Consider the following 21319-nt stretch of genomic DNA (forward strand, 5'->3'; position numbering starts at 1 on the left):
TCAGCATAATGTTAAATGACACTGTGGATACTGGAGATTTTTCTTCCAGATAACCTTAGAGCAGTTGCCTTGACCACAGGATCTTTATTAACTGCCTAGTACTTTTTGCAAGGACAGTCATGTTAAGAACATAAGAATGGCCCTACTAGGTCAGACCAAAGGTCCATCTAGCCCAGTATCCTGTCTACCGACAGCGGCCAATGCCAGGTGCCCCAGAGGGAATGAACAGAACAGGCAATCATCAAGTGATGCATTCCGTCGCCCATTTCCAGCCTCTGGCAAACAGAGGCTGAGGACACCATCCCTGTCCATCCTGACTAACAGCCATTGATGGACCTATCCTCCATGAACTTATCCAGAAATGTTAACCCAAATGTCCTAGCCAAATTTATACTAAGGCTTTTACTTTTTGCCTCCTTATATAGAATCATAGAATCATAGAATATCAGGGTTGGAAGGGACCCCAGAAGGTCATCTAGTCCAACCCCCTGCTCAAAGCAGGACCAATTCCCAGTTAAATCATCCCAGCCAGGGCTTTGTCAAGCCTGACCTTAAAAACCTCTAAGGAAGGAGATTCTACCACCTCCCTAGGTAACGCATTCCAGTGTTTCACCACCCTCTTAGTGAAAAAGTTTTTCCTAATATCCAATCTAAACCTCCCCCACTGCAACTTGAGACCATTACTCCTCGTTCTGTCATCTGCTACCATTGAGAACAGTCTAGAGCCATCCTCTTTGGAACCCCCTTTCAGGTAGTTGAAAGCAGCTATCAAATCCCCCCTCATTCTTCTCTTCTGCAGGCTAAACAATCCCAGCTCCCTCAGCCTCTCCTTATAACTCATGTGTTCCAGTCCCCTAATCATTTTTGTTGCCCTTCGCTGGACTCTCCCCAATTTATCCACATCCTTCTTGAAGTGTGGGGCCCAAAACTGGACACAGTACTCCAGATGAGGCCTCACCAATGTCGAATAGAGGGGAACGATCACGTCCCTCAATCTGCTCGCTATGCCCCTACTTATACATCCCAAAATGCCATTGGCCTTCTTGGCAACAAGGGCACACTGCTGACTCATATCCAGCTTCTCGTCCACTGTCACCCCTAGGTCCTTTTCTGCAGAACTGCTGCCTAGCCATTCGGTCCCTAGTCTGTAGCTGTGCATTGGGTTCTTCCGTCCTAAGTGCAGGACCCTGCACTTATCCTTATTGAACCTCATCAGATTCCTTTTGGCCCAATCTTCCAATTGGTCTAGGTCCTTCTGTATCCTATCCCTCCCCTCCAGCGTATCTACCACTCCTCCCAGTTTAGTATCATCCGCAAATTTGCTGAGAGTGCAATCCACACCATCCTCCAGATCATTTATGAAGATATTGAATAAAACCGGCCCCAGGACCGACCCCTGGGGCACTCCACTTGATACCGGCTGCCAACTAGACATGGAGCCATTGATCACTACCCGTTGAGCCCGACAATTTAGCCAGCTTTCTACCCACCTTATGGTGCATTCATCCAGCCCATACTTCCTTAACTTGCTGACAAGAATACTATGGGAGACCGTGTCAAAAGCTTTGCTAAAGTCAAGAAACAATACATCCACTGCTTTCCCTTCATCCACAGAACCAGTAATCTCATCATAAAAGGCGATTAGATTAGTCAGGCATGACCTTCCCTTGGTGAATCCATGCTGGCTGTTCCTGATCACTTTCCTCTCATGCAAGTGCTTCAGGATTGATTCTTTGAGGACCTGCTCCATGATTTTTCCAGGGACTGAGGTGAGGCTGACTGGCCTGTAGTTCCCAGGATCTTCCTTCTTCCCTTTTTTAAAGATTGGCACTACATTAGCCTTTTTCCAGTCATCCGGGACTTCCCCGGTTCGCCACGAGTTTTCAAAGATAATGGCCAGTGGCTCTGCAATCACAGCCGCCAATTCCTTCAGCACTCTCGGATGCAACTCGTCTGGCCCCATGGACTTGTGCACGTCCAGCTTTTCTAAATAGTCCCTAACCGCCTCTATCTCCACAGAGGGCTGGCCATCTCTTCCGCATTTTGTGATGCCCAGCGCAGCAGTCTGGGAGCTGACCTTGTTAGTGAAAACAGAGGCAAAAAAAGCATTGAGTACATTAGCTTTTTCCACATCCTCTGTCACTAGGTTGCCTCCCTCATTCAGTAAGGGGCCCACACATTCCTTGGCTTTCTTCTTGTTGCCAACATACCTGAAGAAACCCTTCTTGTTACTCTTGACATCTCTGGCTAGCTGCAGCTCCAGGTGCGATTTGGCCCTCCTGATAACATTCCTACATGCCCGAGCAATATTTTTATACTCTTCCCTGGTCATATGTCCAACCTTCCACTTCTTGTAAGCTTCTTTTTTATGTTTAAGATCCGCTAGGATTTCACCATTAAGCCAAGTTGGTCGCCTGCCATATTTACTATTCTTTCGACTCATCGGGATGGTTTGTCCCTGTAACCTCAACAGGGATTCCTTGAAATACAGCCAGCTCTCCTGGACTCCTTTCCCCTTCAAGTTAGTCCCCCAGGGGATCCTGGCCATCCGTTCCCTGAGGGAGTCGAAGTCTGCTTTCCTGAAGTCCAGGGTCCGTATCCTGCTGCTTACCTTTGTTCCCTGCGTCAGGATCCTGAACTCAACCAACTCATGGTCACTGCCTCCCAGATTCCCATCCACTTTTGCTTCCCCCACTAATTCTACCCGGTTTGTGAGCAGCAGGTCAAGAAAAGCACCCCCCCTAGTTGGCTCCTCTAGCACTTGCGCCAGGAAATTGTCCCCTACGCTTTCCAAAAACTTCCTGGATTGTCTATGCACCGCTGTATTGCTCTCCCAGCAGATATCAGGAAAATTAAAGTCACCCATGAGAATCAGGGCATGCGATCTAGTAGCTTCCATGAGCTGCCGGAAGAAAGCCTCATCCACCTCATCCCCCTGGTCCGGTGGTCTATAGCAGACTCCCACCACTACATCACTCTTGTTGCACACACTTCTAAACTTAATCCAGAGACACTCAGGTTTTTCTGCAGTTTCGTACCGGAGCTCTGAGCAGTCATACTGCTCCCTTACATACAGTGCTACTCCCCCACCTTTTCTGCCCTGCCTGTCCTTCCTGAACAGTTTATAACCATCCATGACAGTACTCCAGTCATGCGAGTTATCCCACCAAGTCTCTGTTATTCTGATCACGTCATAGTTCCTTGACATCACCAGGACCTCCAGTTCTCCCTGCTTGTTTCCAAGGCTTTGTGCATTTGTATATAAGCACTTGAGATAACCTGTTGATCGCCCCTCATTGCCAGTATGAGGCAGGAGCCCTCCCCTCACAGACATTCCTGCCTGTGCTTCCTCCCGGTATCCCGCTTTCCCACTTACCTCAGGGCTTTGGTCTCCTTCCCCCGGTGAACCTAGTTTAAAGCCCTCCTCACTAGGTTAGCCAGCCTGCTGGCAAAGATGCTCTTCCCTCTCTTCGTAAGATGGAGCCCGTCTCTACCCAGCACTCCTCCTTCATGGAACACCATCCCATGGTCAAAGAAACCAAAGCCTTCTCTCCGACACCATCTGCGTAGCCATTCGTTGACTTCCACGATTCGACGCTCCCTACCTAGGCCTTTTCCTTCCACGGGGAGGATGGACGAGAACACCACTTGCGCCTCCAACTCCTTTATTCTTCTTCCTAGAGCCACATAGTCCGCAGTGATCCGCTCAAGGTCATTCTTGGCAGTATCATTGGTGCCCACGTGGAGAAGCAGGAAGGGGTAGCGATCCGAGGGCTTGATGAGTCTCGGCAGTCTCTCCGTCACATCACGAATCTTAGCCCCTGGCAAGCAGCAGACTTCTCGGTTTTCCCGGTCAGGGCGGCAGATAGATGACTCAGTCCCCCGGAGGAGAGAGTCCCCGACCACCACCACCCGCCTTCTCCTCTTGGGGGTGGTGGTCGTGGAACCCCCAACCTCAGGACAGCGCATCTCATGCCTTCCAACCAGCAGAGTCTCCTTCTGCTTTCTCGCCCCAGACATATCATCTTGTCCACTCTCCGCAACGATACCTGTGGAGAGAACATGAAAGCGGTTAGTTACCTGTGTCTGTGTTACTGGAACCCGGACATTCCGCTTACCTCTTCTGGAGGTCACATGTTGCCAAGCTTCTTCACTAGCCTCTTGGCTCCTCTGTGCAACCTGCTCTATATCTGTAGAGCTTTGTGCCCCTAGAAGCCTATCCTGAGTTTCGTCCAGGAAATCCTCAGTTTCCCGTATGCAACGCAGGGTTGTTATCTGTTGCTCCAGACCTTCAATCTTCTCTTCCAATATGGAGACCAGCTTGCACTTTGTACAGACAAAGTCGCTTCTGTCCTGTGGTATATATATACCTTGCAGTTTCCAGTTGGCCACATTATACTTTTTCATAGCTGAAAGTATGGTGGTGTTGTGACCTGCTGAATAGCTGGTGCATTTTATCTTATGGAGGGCTGCATTTCAATGTGGGGTGGTTGTGTAGTTAGTATGTCTGTCTGTCTGTAAAGGGATTTGGTGTGGAAAATATAACTTAAATTTGCATAGATCTTCTTTACTGTTGTCTTCTATAATGCTTAGCACTCTTATCCTGTTATCATTTTATACACATTCCCTAGAGACTCTGTTACTTGAACCTAAGAGGATACAGAATATTACCATGAAATGCTATGAACCCAGTGGTATATCAGATTTAAAGTGCCCTCTTTTTTTTTTATTTCCAGGAAATTGAAGAATGAGTTGTTGGAAGTGAGACGAAAAGGTGGAAACCGCCATTGCCAACAGGACCGTGGCAGGGTCTGTGTTCGCTGTCAGAAAAACCTGGGCTTAATCTTTGACAGGGGGGACCAGTGCCAAGAATGCAAACTCACAGTTTGCAACAAGTGTCGTGTTTTGGGAATTGATGGGAACTGGAAGTGCACTGTGTGCGCCAAGATTGCGTAAGTTCTGAAGCTTTTGTAAATATGGAGTTAGAGGCCATCTGTGTTATAAATAAGTTTATGCTGTTGCTGCTTTCTCATCTTTAACACAAGGGCATAACATAGCAGGCGTAGAAGGGGAAAGGCTTATTTTAGGTGGCTTATATTTTCAGCAATATTTATTTCATCATCTTCTCTTCAGCACCTGCTTGTTGTTTTTGTTGTTGCTGGGGTTTTTTGTTTATTTGTGTTTTGGCTTTTTTAAAGAATGCTCGTAGCATCACAGATGCTAAACCACAGGTGTGAATGAGCTGAAAATAAGAGAAGATTATTGTTTTATAATACATCTGTTTTTATTATAAAGGAACAGATCTAATAATTGAATAATGGTAAAACTAAAACTATGTAAGGTCCATGGATGTCCAGTCTAATATGATCTGTTTATTTTGCAAAAGAGAAGGCCTGCAAAAATACGAGCAAAAGTACTTTCAGCAACACTTTTATCCTTGTCTCATTAGCCTCTGTTATATTAGCACCTCCACATCTGTTAAAAAGGCTTTAATGTAAAACATCTCCCCATGCTTATAGAATTAGATAGAATTGTGAAATGAATGGCATTCTGCCAAATGTACAGGGCGAGTCAACCTTTGCTTTTCTGCTGTTAGAATGTAGAGTATGGTATCAAATGTTGCTAAGCAATCCTCAGTGCAGTCATCATTAAACAGAATTGCCTATGAGCACTTCAAAGTTACAGCATGTCTGTATGTATTTTACAGCACCACAGTATTTCTTGCTTAATCTGCTAGTCTGATATATCAGCATTATGCATAATTTTACTTTTACTATACAATTCATAAAGTACCATTTTACTCCTAGATTTTTAAATGTAGTGAACAGGTTCTTATTGCAAGCAGGTGGTATCTATTTCTATATTCTGAACTGTGCAGAAGGCACTTTGCAGACAAGTAATGCTAGGTTCCTGCCCTAAAGAGATTACCATCTAAATAGACAGTGTACTAATGAAGGATGGGATGAACTAAGAACACTGTGATTGGACAGTGTAGATTTTCATACCTTTTGATACTGCCACAGTTCTAGTTTGGATTTGTTCAGTTTTATTTTCAGACATCTTATTTAATTTTTGTTTAGGGAAGGCTAGGGTTTTAGGCATTTTGAAAGAATTGCATTTGAGGAGAGGGTTATGTGATGGCAGAGGGAAAAGGTACGGAAATGAGTGGGACCATGACAGGACAGAGCAGTTAGTCATGCAGCTTGCGTGGAGTGAAAGAGGTGTGAATAGAGGGGCAAAAACTTCAACGTTATTTTTCAGCTGTGTGGTGTGGATCTGTAAAAGATGTCTATTTCCTTCATGGTGGTTTCATTGTGCTTTGTATCTTGGCGAAAGTGTTCCCTGTAAACTACATTTAATTTAGTATTCATGGAAGATTCCAAATCTGACACCCCTGAGGAATGAAATCCAGACACTCTACTCTTTCAGTGCTTGGCTCTTTGGTCATCTGATTCTTGACTTTTCTGCTGAAATCGTCACCTGTGTGCTATTAACTTCTATTTCGGATGTGTAACTTCTATTTCTGTCTGCTATGAAATGAGATCACCCAACTCCTCTCACATAGGACCTTAAGCTGCTGTTGGACAAGAAAGAGTATTCATCATTACCAGTGTAGTCCACCATTTTAATCCATGATCTGTAGGTGGATCTATTACGCTTGAATCATCCATTTTTTCTTCAGTAAGCTTCAAAAGCATTTCTCTTCAAGTCATTGGAAAGTGTACTATGGTGCAGCAAAGTACTGTTGTTGGTGTGTTTACTGAAAATAATACCTGTGTGTTTCTATCATGGCTGGACATATGAGTGTATTGTCGAGTTTGCCTGATCTGAGTAGATATTCTAAAGTAGATGGTTGCCAAAACACATAGCCATGAAAGAAAATCTGAACATCACCTGTCTCTTTCTTTAATAAACTTCCATCTTTCACTCCTCTTGATTTCTCTAGTTTGATTTCTCAGTCCCGCCTACCCATTATGTCAGAGGTATCCATGGCATTTTCTGTGCAGTAAGAAGGCATTTTCTCATGTAGTCCATGACAGATTTTCAGCACTATTCTAATATTTACAGTGGCTTTCCATTCAAATGTCAAGAAATCCAGAGAAAGATGTGGCAAATTATGAATATGCAGCCTTTATCCCCAAATTATTTAAAAATACTTATAGTTTTAAATAAAATGATGTAACTAATTATCAGATAAATGTAGGGAATAATATTTTAGTATCAGAGTATCTGAATGAAGGAGGAAAGACTATGTCGAAAAACGCCAACAAAACTTTAGTACAGTCAAACCACCACAACAGCATCTACTTCCCCAGAGTCAGCAAAAGGCAGCTCCAGCTCCCCCAGAACACCACTTTGTTTTAATTGCCCCAGCCTCTCTCTCAAACCACACTTGCCTTCAGCCCTGCTAATGGTGGGGAGGGAGTTGGCCATTACAATACATTCACTACATTCTAGAACCCTCAAAAGAAAAATCACCTCATGAAGAACTTCATTAAACTCTGTGGGTGGAACTTTTAATATAAAAAATGAGATCCTCAAGCATTTTTAAATACAACATAAAGAAATCTAGCTTTATATGCAAAATGTATTCCAAAAGAACTATATGTCACTAGAAAACAGAAAATGAACACTATTATTCATGATCAGGAACAAGAGAATTAGTTATCTTGTCATCTGGAGCGTCCCCATTTTAACTGGCAGAGATCAAGGTTGTAAAAGTGCCCAGAAGTCATGAAATGCAAAACTAAGGTTGTCCCACATTCTTAATTCTGCCGCCATGTGTAATACAATATAGTTAAGCTTGGCAGAATTCAGTATTTTGTATATATAATTTTGACGGATAATATTGGTGTTCATTTTAAAGCATTTTTTCCCAAATTTTATCTATTTGAATTTTCACAGTTGAGGGAAATTTGGGGAGGGCAATAGACCTTGAGATTCAAAAAGTTAAAGCTTTATAACCATTAAAACACAAATGGTCAACATCACATGTCAAAATATTAGAGTTTGATTTAAGGATATTTAATTTATATAAGTTCTTAAGCAGCATTTTTATACTTTGCCTATCTTTATTTTTTTTACTATTATTGATGGAAATGTTTTTTGCTGGTTTGTGTGTGTACAGTAAAATCAACATTTACTGGCATTTACTGATTAAAAAAATAATCCTATCAAGCCTAAATATAGTCTTTAGTCACCTGTTCATAAACTTAGGGTCTTCTATAGTTTTAATCACTGTAGTATTTAAGTACTTCCCTCAATAAATTGAGTCTCTATTGTGAGGTCCCTAATGGACTTCAAAGTTTTCCCTCCTTCTTCCCTTTCTGCATAAGGACCAATTGTCATCAATAGTTTTCTCAAATGAATAGTAACTGAGAAATGTTTAACCTTGGATTGAAACTTTCCATTTTAATAGGGCTTTTTTGGTGTATTTACTAAAATCCTGTCAATAAAACCTTGGTCAGTTTGTGTTTTAAACACACCAGTTTAACAAGGTGCCTGTGATAGGTTGGGGAAAGCCCTGTTCTGCAGTCAGAATGCCAGGAAGCTTAGTTTGAAACTTCAGGCTATAAATATTCCTAATTATATATGTGTGGCCTACATCTTTTACTCCTGTGGAATGAATAAATAAGTGAGGTTAAATGCCTGGACAGCCAAGTTGCCATAGAAGTACATAGCAGAAATGAGGAGCTTTATCTGCATCTTTGAAATAAGTATGCTGTCTCCAAGTAACAGGAAAAGTCATCAGTAATGTTAATTACTTTCCATAGCACACAGCGAGCCTAAAAACAGAGAAATTTCAAACAAGTTAACACAAAAATCTTCCTTGTGGTTCTTACTGTTTTTAATTTCAGTGACTCTTCAGTGACAATTTGCCTGGTTGTCTTTTTTTTTTTTAATTAATAATTACACTTTTCTTTTCTTTCCTCAAGAGCATATTGCAAATATTTTGGGTGGAAGCAAACCCACAGAAAGGGGTGTGTATGTGTGCCCGCACGTATGCGTGGGTGTATAAGATGGTGGCTTGATTGTATAGTAGTTATCAACAAGAGTTTTATCAGCAGGAGCTAATCTCAGTAACTATAAACTGTAGCAAGTTACCATAAGTAAAAGTTCTGATCAGCCCAGGCTTCATCATCCAGTTTACAGAGCCTGGGTGTGGAGCCCTGCCTCCCCTAGGTGTTCTCCTGCCTCTGGTTCCCCATCAGCCATTCTTATAGCTTTTCCCATGAGCACCTGTGCAATGGGAGACAAAAGGGAAGCCAGAGTTAACTACTTCGCTTTACTGGGGGCCTGGTACAGCTCTTGTTCTCTGTCAAGGCACACAGTTCTGTGACTAACCTGCTTGTCCAATGAGACTTTTCTGAAGTAAGTTGTAGAGATGGATGAATTTCTGTCCCACTGGAGATTCCACTGTTTAGACATTTGTTTTCATCCTGAGTGAAAAGCTAAGAAATATTTTGATGTGGAAATGTTTTGTTGCAGTTCATCTAACCAAATTGAAATGCTTCGTTTTGGTTTAATGTTAAACTGAGTCTGCCTGAGCTGCCACGATGTCTTACAGGGGTTGTAGTTTGGGTGCCCCATGTCCCCCATGTCCTCATTCTCCTATATGGGCTGGACTCCCTGACTGGACTACATTTTTTTTACTGTTCCTGTCCTGGGCCTCCCTGACCAGGGCCATCCCACAACATTTTGGCACCTGAGGCGGGGAGCTCAAATGACGCCCCCATGCCCCCTTGCTTGGGCCAAAACTTTGAAAGGTCTCAATTCTGCCTTCTTCCTGTTCTACTCCTCTCATGGTACTGCTCTGCTACCTACCCCAATAAAGAAGAACTAACAACTTAAAATGCTTTGTTCAAAAATTTTAAGTAACGCTTAACATTCAAACACCTGAACAGCAAATGTAACTTTTCTTGTCTGCATAGTAAACACTGGCATTTTTATCTGTTTGAATAATCAAAGTGGTGCTTTCCGTGCCTTCTTGATTGCAAAGATTTGAACTGCTTCCTGAAGGTCCACAGTCTGGGCCAGCTCATGCTCTAATGAGATGGTTGCAAGGCTGACCAGCCTCTCCTGTGTCATTGTGGAGCGTCTATGTGTTTTTATTAACTTCAGCTTGGAGAAGCTGCGTTCTCCACTGGCAACTGTTACAGGAAGTGTTGGAAGTATGTGCAGAGCAACAAAAGCCTTTGGAAAGAGGGTGGTCATCTTATTTGTGCACATATATTCCAGAACAACCTTTGGAGTTGATCCTGCTGAAATGTATCTTGAAAGGACTTTCAGTTCATCACCTAAATCACTCGCATCAATATCGTGCATGTCATCATGTGTCAACACTGTCTCTGGTGCCCTGCATTGCTGGTGGTCTTCAGGTATAGTGAGGAGTTTTGGAATATCCTACAACATCCCAAATATACTGCTCTGTTCCTTGAGCTGCATGAAACGTTCTTCAGCTGACTGTATTGCACAATTTAGCACCTGGTTAAAGAATTCAACTTTGAATTGTTGTTTGGGGTCTCTTATGGGATTATCCCGTGCCTCGTAATCAAAATGTCGTCTTCTTTGGTGACTCGTGTGTTCTTGAATGGGTGGGAAAATAGGTTCAGTGTGAAGTTTCTCTGCCAACTTCTGTGCACTCTTTTCAGAACATTTTGAAATCCCTCATCTGACCAGTAAGGCTGTAGCTATGACTTTGCTTTGTCCAGTTGTTCCATTGCCTCAGATATATCAAGGTCAACACCTTGGAGTCTCTTGCTTACAACATTTATTTCAAACATTATGTCATGCCACAACACTAAGCCACACAGAAATTTGAAGTTATGTATGTTTCTGGTGATTCCATTTCCCTCTGCCATTGTTCTCCCATGAACAGTTCCTGTCATAGCATTATCCTCCATAAAGGCAACTATGGTATCAACTATCTTCCCAATTTGGTGTTCGATAGGCTTTATCGCCTCCTCTCGACTTTCCCATAATGTATCACTCAGTGGTTTCAGTGTCAGAGAGGATGTTCCCAGATATTGCTTCAAAATTTGCCATTGATGAGTTGATGCAAAGAAAAATACATAGATGCTTTGAATTACATTTAAAAAATCCAGCAGCCTCACTAGAAGCTGATGCTGCATCACTGACCACCAAGTTCAATGAATGAGAACTGCATGGGACAAAAAAAGCTCCAGGGTTTAACTCTCAGATCCGTGTCTGCACTCCTCTGTTCTTTCCTCTCACGTTGGCACCATTATTGTAGCCCTGCCCTCTCATGTCAGCTATTGCAATTCCCGTATCTTCCAGCTTTTTAAGAAGCACATTTGTCATACCAGCTCCTGTAGTATCATCAATGTCAATAAATTCTAGAAAATGCTCTCTGACAGTCACCCTTACAGGGACATTTTCATTAGGTTCTGTTGTTGTTACAAAACGCACCATTAAAGTAATTTGTTCTGTATGGCTGATGTCAGGTGTGCAGTCCAGAATAATAGAGTAATATCTTGCTGTCTTCAGATCTGCCACAATCTTCTGTTTGACTTTTGTTGCCAGTAACTGTGTGATCTCATTTTGAATGGTTTTTCCAAGGTAGTGGTGTGTGTACATTTCTTGGGTGGTGACTCTTCTTAGATGCTCCTGGAGTACAGCATTAAACTCCGCCATCAGCTCCTCAATTTTAAGGAAGTTTCCATTGTTTGGCACATGCAGCTGATCTGAAGTGCCACACAGTGCCAGGTTTTGGGTAGCAAGTATTCTCACAATGGCAATGAGCCTTTTCAGAACATTTTGCCAGTAAAGAGACTCTGATGCAATCTTCTCTTGATGCTGATCATCTATGGTGGCCTTTAACCTTAGTCTCATCTCAAGTTCTTTCCACCTATGGAATGCTCTCTCGTGATTTGCTGCCTTCTCATGGCATGCCAGATTTCTATCCAAATTTTTCCAGTCCTTTGTTCCTGTAGAACCCAATGTGTCGGGAACATTAAACTGGAAGAGTTTGCAACAAAAACAGAATGCAGCATTCTGGGTTTTTGAGTACATCGCCATGGCCTCTCCACTTTGTCACCATTGGGGATTTCACGCCAGTAATGTGTTGGATGGAAATATCTATTTTCACTGTCTTTGGGGAACATGAAGTTTTTCACTTGCTATGGCCATGCAGTACAAGGAAGTCCCTCGGGCTACTGCTCAAGTGGGTCCACAGTCCTGGATCATCTAGACTTAAGGAACTAACCTCAGCAGCGGCTGTTTCTTGTGCCTCTACCACACTCTTCTCTGATCTACACTTTTTTCTTCAGGAATGTGCATGGTTACATCCATTTGAAATGAGATATGGATGCTGCAGTGGCTGCCAGGTCACCTGCACTCTGACTAACTGGAAGATCAGGCATCTCCTCACCACTCACATCCTCACTGGGGCCGGAAGGCTCACTGTGAACATTTGTGTCTATGTATCTCAGGAGAGCTCCTTCCTGCTTAGATAGAAAAGCTTCCTTTGCTTGCTTGCTTTTTCTGAATGCTGCCCCAAAGGGGCGTTTTCTTCTTTCACTCATGACTGTTGTTCTGTGCCAGCTATAGTGGCTCTCAACACTCAATTGAAGGGGACAAATAAGCAGGCTGGTAGCAGGGCCTGAGTCAGGGAAGATATCAGCGTCTTAAGGACCTAACTGGCTCCTACGTCAGTTGACTGCCTGTTCTCCTCAAGTGGGTTCAGGGAAGCAGCAGGAAACAGGAAGCTCCCTGAGAAGCTGATGTTAATCAGTCCAGGTTCCTGGGGGTGCTAGAGAGGTACATAAGAGGCTCCTCCTCCTCCCTCTCCTTGCAGCTCCTGCTGCTTTCTGTTATTCCCTCTCACTTTTTCTCCTGCCTGTCTGTTATGTCTCTTGTCCTCCTTCCTCCAGCACAGCACTCCACCATCTCTGTGCATGTAGAGCAGAGAGAATACATATCTAACAGCAGCAGACACAATTTTCTAGCGCACTGGTTCCTAGTGGCGCCCTCCCCACAGTCTGGCACCTGAGGCGGCCACCTCAGTTCGCCTCATGGTGAGGCCAGCCCTGTCCCTGACTAATGTGGCAGTTCCACAGAGGGGAGACTGCAGTACGTGAGGAACCCAAGCTACGACACTCATGAGGCACTGTGGCAGCTCAGGCAGACACAGCTTAATATGAAAGCGGTCCAAACCGAAATGTTTCAATTCAGATTGGCCCAACCCAAAAATGAATTTTTTAAGATTGTCCTGTTTGAAAATTCTCTGCAAAATGGAAATTTTTCCATGGAAAATTTCTGTTTTGTGGAAACCACATTTTCCATTGGAAAAAAATATTTCAGTAGAAAATTCCTGACCTGTTCTAGTAAATGGGTAGCTCCAAGTGCATACTCACTCTTGTAAAGAAAAAGGCGAAAACCGCTGGGATTATCTGGCAGTTTAATAGTTAGGAAACACATCAGGAAGGGGAAGGAGAGGCTGAAAAATATCAAATTTAAATTAAATGGGCATGGGCACCCCACAGAGCTGCGCTGTGCTTTAGTGTAGAGCAGTCTGCTACCGGATGCAACCTCCCTTGGCAGGAGAGGGTAAGTGATAGAGTTGCAAGGGACTGTAGGATTTCAAATAATTGCTCACACTATTGAGCCGTTTAGTTCAGGACACGGGACTATGTAGATTGATGAATAATATGTGATGAGTCAATTGAAACGCAAAATAAAATGTATAGCACCCAGCTGATTCAAGTACATCAATGTTGTTACAAGGGGGGGGGGGGGAAATTGTTCTCTTTTTTTATCCTCTGAGGATAGGACAAGAAGCAATGGGAATAAATTGCAGCAAGGGAGGTTTAGGTTGGACATTAGGAAAAAGTTCAGGGTGGTTAAACCCTGGAATAAATTGCCCAGGAAGGTTGTGGAATCTCCATCATTGGAGATTTTTTTAAGAGCAGGTTAGACAGACACCTGTCAGGGATGGTCTAGATAATACTTAGTCCTGCCATGAGTGCAGGGGACTGGACTAGATGACCTCTCGAGGTCCCTTCTAGTTCTACACTTCTATGATTCTATGATTGTGCATGATTTTCTTTAAAACAATCCCAAGCATTTAAGGTAGGGGTAAGAGGAAGCAGACAAAGTTATTGCTGTCATAATCCTCTTGCTTGCTCACTAAAGCTATTGGTCACAATACACTCTATCTGGCGCTATACTGGAGAACCCATCCAAACCTTACTTTGATAAAATGCATTGGAAAGGGTATTTTTTTATCACTACACTTGCTATTGAGAATGCAAGAGGTTGGCTTTTGGAGGGGTGTAAGTAAAAGAATATCATGTTTTCATATGTGAACTTGGATCTCAGGTCAGTTTAAAAAAATACTCTAAAAGCTTTGGTTCGGTGTCCCATTAAATATACTAAAAAATTATCTAAGTCAGACAATGCAGTTTGGTCCCACATCAGGATTTGGAGAAAGAAAAATAGATTGCTAGGAAAAACACTCCCATCTTGTTACAGTTATCAGTGTCTGAAAATAATAGAGTGCAAGAGACAGTTTCACTTCTAGTTCTTCAGTTTTAGTTTTGGAATGTGAGATGCAATTATTAAATTCAAACTTCAAGACAGATTTATTTTATTCATTCATTTATTCATTCATTTTATATTTTGAATGAAAAAGTATTTTTGTAGGTAAATGGATCTGATGCTCCTAAAGGAGCTGAAGGATTAAGCAACTGTAACCTGAAGCCCTTTCCGTAGATTGTTCACTATGAATTGAAAGTATGGGGTGTCTAACAGTTAACTCTTGGACTCCCTGGCCTTATTAGAAGATACGTATTTCTGTACATATGGTCTATGAGACATGAGCTTTTTAACAATGAAGGCTGCTATGACTCAAGATCCTAAATTTTTTTTGCATTGATGATGAAAAAGACAAAGATATAAGGTGGTGATACTGAGGTTTCCAAGCCTGTTCAACCTGTCAGTTGCTATGACTCTCTACTTATGATTTTCTTTCACTATGGATGGCACTAGACTTGGCCAGAGAGGTCAAATGCTTGGTAAGAATCCATATGTCCTTATTCTCCACATTTCATGCAGCAGATGATAGGTTTTACTTTTATTGTTTATTTCAGGCATGTCTGTTCAAATCAATTTTAAGAGTAGAACTATTCTGAACCCTCCATAAATTCTGTAGCTGTGTTGAAGGAGAAGAATGGGCTTAGTCTATCTCACAGGAAAGCAGTTCTAAAGTTACTGAGGTATAAACATTTATTACAGTGCTTTTCTTAAACATTACCAATCAGGTAATGCTATAATCTGAATTGGTCACCAGCTTCCCAATGTAAAATAGCATCTAAATTGTGTCTGTCAATCTTCTTCATGCCTTGCACCACTTTCAAAAAGAAAAAAAATATGACCCACCAACTATATGTAACCCTTCTGCCCGTCAGAGTTGGCAGCAACAAAAGCCGGGTTCAGTATCTAGGGGTTCCATTCTAATAACACAATGAAAAACTGGCTCGAGCCCCCACCCAGTGACCTGGGACAAATATATACCACCCCCCGGGGCGCCTTTAAGAGGCAATACTTCCCCTCTCGCAAGAGTCTGAGTGTAGCAAAAGCCTTTTAATAACAGAGAGAAACAATGTGGCATTATGCTGGGGAAACAGCACCAACAGGATTCATAATACAACCCATGAGCAAAAACCCACTACAAGCAAATTGGGCCTTTGGTTCTTGAGTACAGCAACCCAAAAGTCACCCAAAGTCCCAAAAGTCTCTGTCCCTGGTCAGTGCAGCCCCAGAGTTCAGAAGTTTATCTGTAGAGTTTTACCTCCCAACCTGGGTGGAAATGGGTGGGGGGGAGTTAAGGGGCACCTTACGTGGTCCGAAGCCAATTGTCTCACCTTTCCATGGGGCTCTGCTCTGCTCCGCTCCACCAGCCATCCCATGAATCACTCTGCTCTGGCAGCTGCTCCACTCCACCAACAATCCCGTGAGCCACTCCAGCTGTCTCGCAAACTGCTCCACTCCACTAGCCATCCCATGAGCTGCACCAGCTATCCTGCAAAGTGCTCCACAATATAGCTTCGGGGCCTGCCCCTACTTAACACAAGGCTCAGTGATTTCAGCTTGTAGTAGGGGAGCCTCAGTGCTGGTGCACCATTGGCCCAAAGAGATTTCAGCTTAGCAGCCTGTAACTAGATTCCTATTAGAATCAAAATATTAGCTCTGATATTCCACAGTGGAGAGAGGAGAAGGTGCAGTTGGCATGTAGGACCCTCACCAGGGAGCCCATGCCACCAGGCATTAATACCTGTCCCCAGCCTCTCTCTAGTCACTGGCTTTTGCAACCCATGACCCTTGCCTAGCGAGTGCTGCTTAGTTGATGGTGAGTCCCTCCATCATAACAAAAGGCCAAGTACAGTTCCACTGTCCTTGATTCAGGATAATAATAGTTTATTCCTGCCCCAATAACTGAGAAACTGGGGCTCCTACAGCAGCCAAAGTGACCATTTAGGCGGGGTGGGTGTGCCTATGCAAATGAGATCAGCCCCTGAAGTTCTTTTCCACAACTTGCCACACCTCACCACCAGATGTCAGGGGAGAGCTCATCCTGACTATGCTTACGTGTATATATATATATATAAAATACATACTTGTCATGTTTATGTCAAATTTGTCAGTTTCATGAACAAATAAAGCTAATGTGATGGCAACGATGCATTTAGATTTTAAAATACAGTAGCTTCTACTTAATATGATCAATTTGGTTAGAGTGGTGAATGAAAACACAATTTATAGTTTTTAGCTGTACTGCCACATAGTTCCAGAGTCCTTCATAATACTGCACAGTCACATGGTTTCTTGCCTGCTCAAACCAAGATGAAATGGCTTCTTTAACATCTCCACTCCATCTCTGTTTAGCTTCCAATTTGCATTTTCAGGAACAGTGACCTAGCAAGTAGGAATTAAGTCCTTAATAGCTGCAGTGCTGCAAGCTTCCTTAGGAGCCAGGGCCTCTGCAGGTGGGCACCAGCTCCATAACAGTGTGAGCCAGAGTGCTGCTAGTAGCTTCCGCTGTAGGAGTGTCCTAAGAGAGAAATCCTATGTGGAGGTGTTAGATGTGCCATGCAAAGGATCTGTTACAACAGTTAACTCTTCCATTCTGTCTCATAAATGGAAATTAGGTTATTTTACTTAACAAAGTAGCAGTCCTCATCATGCTTGAAATCACTGCATGGCTCATTTTCAGGCAACCAATTGGCAAACCACCCAAAAGTCGTCTGCAGTCCACCAGTGGTCTGTGGGTCATGGATTGAGAACCAGTGAACAGACAGTATTTACTTATTACCAGGAATCTGTTAGTCATGTAAGCAGCCATGCAGATCTCACAATGAAGTTTCTTTCAGATGCGAAGGATGTACACGACTAAACAGGAGAGTTGTTAATCTCACCAAAGCACTGCCCAGCCCTATTAAATGCTTTAATTTAGATGAAACATCCCAAGAGCATTTGTTGCCAAAAATAAGTTGGAACTTCTGTCAGCAGCTTCTACTTGTTTTTCAGGCCGCACAAATTATACTAGACATTTGCCACATCCAATAAGATCCAAATGTACATTTTGCATTTATGTGCCACTTGGAGGGAGTTTTGATGATTCAGTGAATTGCCTTTTCTGATTAAATGAACTTTTCTTAGCTATCCTGTAATCAACCTCTCACAGTAGCATTGTTGCAAGTTGGGATGGTGGTGGGGTTCTGGCATTACAATTTGTTATAAATGGAATAGCCAAAAATACTGTAAACTGTTTTTTCAGCCTTTTATTTGACAACCCACCATGCTCATATAGAATGCTTTCATGTTTAGCATCTTTCATGCATTATATAACATTCTTTATAATTATTTAAAAAGAAAACAGAAAAGATTCTCCTTTTTCCCTCCACCATTGCAATAAATTAAACAGATAAAGGGGGAAAAATTGTGGGCCAAATTCACTGCTGTTGTAACTCATTGATGTAACTGCAGTTACATTGGCAGGTAATTTGGCTTAAAATATCTTCAAGGCTTAGCCTTAAGCAAAGAGCATCTGTTTCACAAACCAAATAAGGAAGAGTCCTAGTTTTGAAGAGCATGACAGCGAAAGGTTCAGGATGATGTCAGCCATTATTCTACTCTTGCATTTTGTATCACAGACAAAATCATCTTTTATGCCAGTCTGTCTGTAATTTACTGTATTTATTAATTTGCATCCTACAACAATAAAAAAGGGTATTCAGAACTCTAAGCGTCCCTGATGCAAACTACAAAAACAATCATTAAATTAGGTTTATATGATCCTCACCTCAACTGCCATTTACCTAGCATTGGTGACTTCAAGGAATTCTAACTAGCTAGCAAGTACTAAGCCTGTTGGCTTATCCAAGAGCTACTCATCCATTTTCATTTTCATTCCATACTTATCCAGATTCTGTTGTGTTAAGGGATTGCAACTAAAATAGGTATCTGTACTATTACCTGATGATCCCTGAAGGACCTATTCTCCAGGGTAATCTCTCCACTAATCCTCGTTGATCGGGCTTTGCCTGCTTCTGTATCATGACTAGGGACAGCCCCAGCACTTATAGGGCAGTGCAAGGGATGTTGGCTCTACCCACCTGGCAAACCACTGGAAGTTTTTAATGAAGCTAATGAAGATCTTCGGGTTAGTAGCAGGATGGCTAATGGAAATGAAGATATGGAGGTAGAATTACCACATCTGAAGTGGAAGTCCAACTCAAATGGCTTAATGGGATTAAATCAGGGGGCCCGGATAATCTCCATCCAAGAATATTAAAGGACCCGACACATGAAATTGCAAGTCCAATAGCAAGAATTTTTAATGAATCTATAAACTTGGGGATCAGATTTTCCTGGATGTGATAGCTGAGAGATTTCTTCACCAAATAGTGGCTTCAAGACTGAGCTTGATAAGTTTATGGCGGGGATGCTGTGACAGGACTGCCTACAATGGCATTTGGCCCATTAGCAACTGCCTGTAGCAAAAATCCCTACTGGCTGGAGACAGGACACTAGAAGGGGAGGGCTCTGAGTTACTACAGATAATTCTTGCTCAGGTAACTGCCTGCTGGGTCTTGCCCACATGCTCTGGGTCTAACTGGTCACCATATTTGGGGTTAGGAAGGAATTTTGCCCTAGGTCAGATTGGCAAAAACAGTGGGGGCTAGGGTGTTTTGCCTTCCTCTGTAGCATGGGGCCTGGGTCACTTGCAGGTTTAAACTAGTGTAAATGGTGGATTCTCTGTAACTTGAAGTCTTTAAATCATGATTTGAGGACTTGAGTTACTCAGCCAGAGGTTAGGGGTCTATTACATGAGTGGGTGGGTGAGGTTCTGTGGCTGCAATGTGCAGGAGGTCAGTTTGGATTATCACAGTCATCCCTTCTGACCTTAATGTCTATGAATCTATGAGCGTGTGGTTTGGAAGGCGTGCACCAGCTCTCTTGGATCAAGGGAAGTGTTGGTGGTACAAGACTTGGGAAATTAAGATGTGCAAGTAAGAGAGAAACAGCACTTTGGGGTTTCATTGTCAAACTCAGGACTAACCTTGGAAAGAGTTAATGAACTTTGTAGTTCAAATTGCAATGGCAATTTAGTCAACGGTAAGACAGATGTAGAGTACTAAACTTATGTTAAGCCTTACTATGAAGAATTAGCACCCACAGAAGATCATGCTATTGGTGAGTAGTGACAATATATATTTTTATCACACATAGGGGAAAATTGTTCTTCCTGCTAACCAGAAGCTGTGTGTTCTCCAATGAATTTTTGGTTTGTTTTTAAGTTTTGTTTTTAAGCGAACATCCTTAGAAAGTAAACAAAAAATGGAGTGGAAATGGTTTTCTGAATGCCTTTTGGGCAATAACTAATTGATTTCTATTAATTGTTTTTGCATTGTCCTCAACAGGCTGCAAACAAAAAGATAAGGCAATAATCTTTCATTATCATATTTGCAGGCATATGTCTGGATTTTGGTTTTTTTTTAAACTTATTCTGGTAGTGCTCACATAAACTTAATCTATAATTGGATGAGAGAGAATTGCATTCGTGTGAATTCTTCATTGACAATAGAGCCCTATTCAGTACTCCTCAGACTTTAGCCAGGCAAAACTCTCTAAGTTGGAGTCTTGTCTGAGTAAGAAGTACGGATCAATGCCCTAAAATCATCTGTAATCGTATCCATTCTTACACAAACTAAATATGATTCTCTTTATCTGATGTGTTTGTAAATGAATGCAGGTAATGAAAAATCACACTCTGCTGGAGTCGTTTAAGATTTTGAAACAGTAACAGTTACTTAAACTTTCTTTAAATGTAGAGGCAAATTCTGTCATACAATGTCCATCCACTGCCATGGATTCACTGCTGGGAAATCCTGTCCTTTCTTTCCCAAGAAAAAGGACAAGCAGAAGAAACAATTAGCAAAGGAAATGAAAATATTTGTTGTTTCTATGAATAGGCGAATAAACCTGTTTGTTAGGAAGTTGTAGTATTCAAGCACAAATTGGTCATGAACACAAATGGAGCTAAATCAGTGTTTTGAGTGAATATTCATGGGAAATACTTGTAGTCACCAGCTCTATACAACGTGCAATTCTGTACTCAAAAGCTTTTAACTGTTACAAAAATTATAGCAAAAGGTGATGTGTCCATGCAGTATTTCCATGGGGAATAACATGAGAAAAGGCTTGGCTACACTTACATTTGATATTGCTCTAACTTGCTGGCTCAGGGGTGTGAAAAATCTAGAGCTTGGAGCTAATCCCCTCGTGGAGGTGGATTACCAGGAGCGTTGGGAGAGCTCTCTTCCAGCGCTCGCGCGCAACCACACTCGCACTTCAAAGTGCTGCCACGGGAGCGCTTCCATGACAGCGCTTTGAAGTTTCCAGTGTAGCCATGCCCAAGGTGTTTTTTGTCTAGTCTTGTATACTTTGAAATTGAGCATTGATTGCACATTGCAGCACATTGCACATTGATTGCACATGTCTTGATGGTATTCATTGAGATGTCAGTGGGAGTGGCAACACTTAAACATAATAAAACCATTTACTGTATTTGTGTTTGCAAAGATAACAATTAGTATCAATAACATATCTTACAGAAAATAACAGCACAGAATAGGACTGCTTTGGTGCCTGAATAGACTACCCGTGTTGGACATCCTTCTAGGTGCTTCAGAGAAGCAGCATTCTGCAGATCAGTAGTTATCAAAAAACTTCTTTATTATGAACTTGAGCCATGTAGCTAATTTACACAGGTACTATCAATTGAAAATATTTCAAA

At 42.3% G+C, this 21319-nt stretch overlaps 1 protein-coding gene across 3 annotated transcripts in view; it reads left to right on the forward strand.

The window, feature by feature from the left end:
- SYTL5 (synaptotagmin like 5) overlaps nt 1-21319 on the forward strand; it is a 182287-nt gene that overhangs the window by 81827 nt on the left and 79141 nt on the right. For all 3 annotated transcript variants that reach the window (XM_073358234.1, XM_073358241.1, XM_073358250.1), the window contains exon 3: nt 4737-4952. In XM_073358234.1, the coding sequence (XP_073214335.1) occupies nt 4737-4952 (216 nt within the window). The remainder of the gene's footprint in view (nt 1-4736; nt 4953-21319) is intronic.

Source organism: Lepidochelys kempii, chromosome 1 (genome assembly GCF_965140265.1).
Source record: "Lepidochelys kempii isolate rLepKem1 chromosome 1, rLepKem1.hap2, whole genome shotgun sequence".
NCBI lineage: Eukaryota > Metazoa > Chordata > Testudines > Cheloniidae > Lepidochelys > Lepidochelys kempii.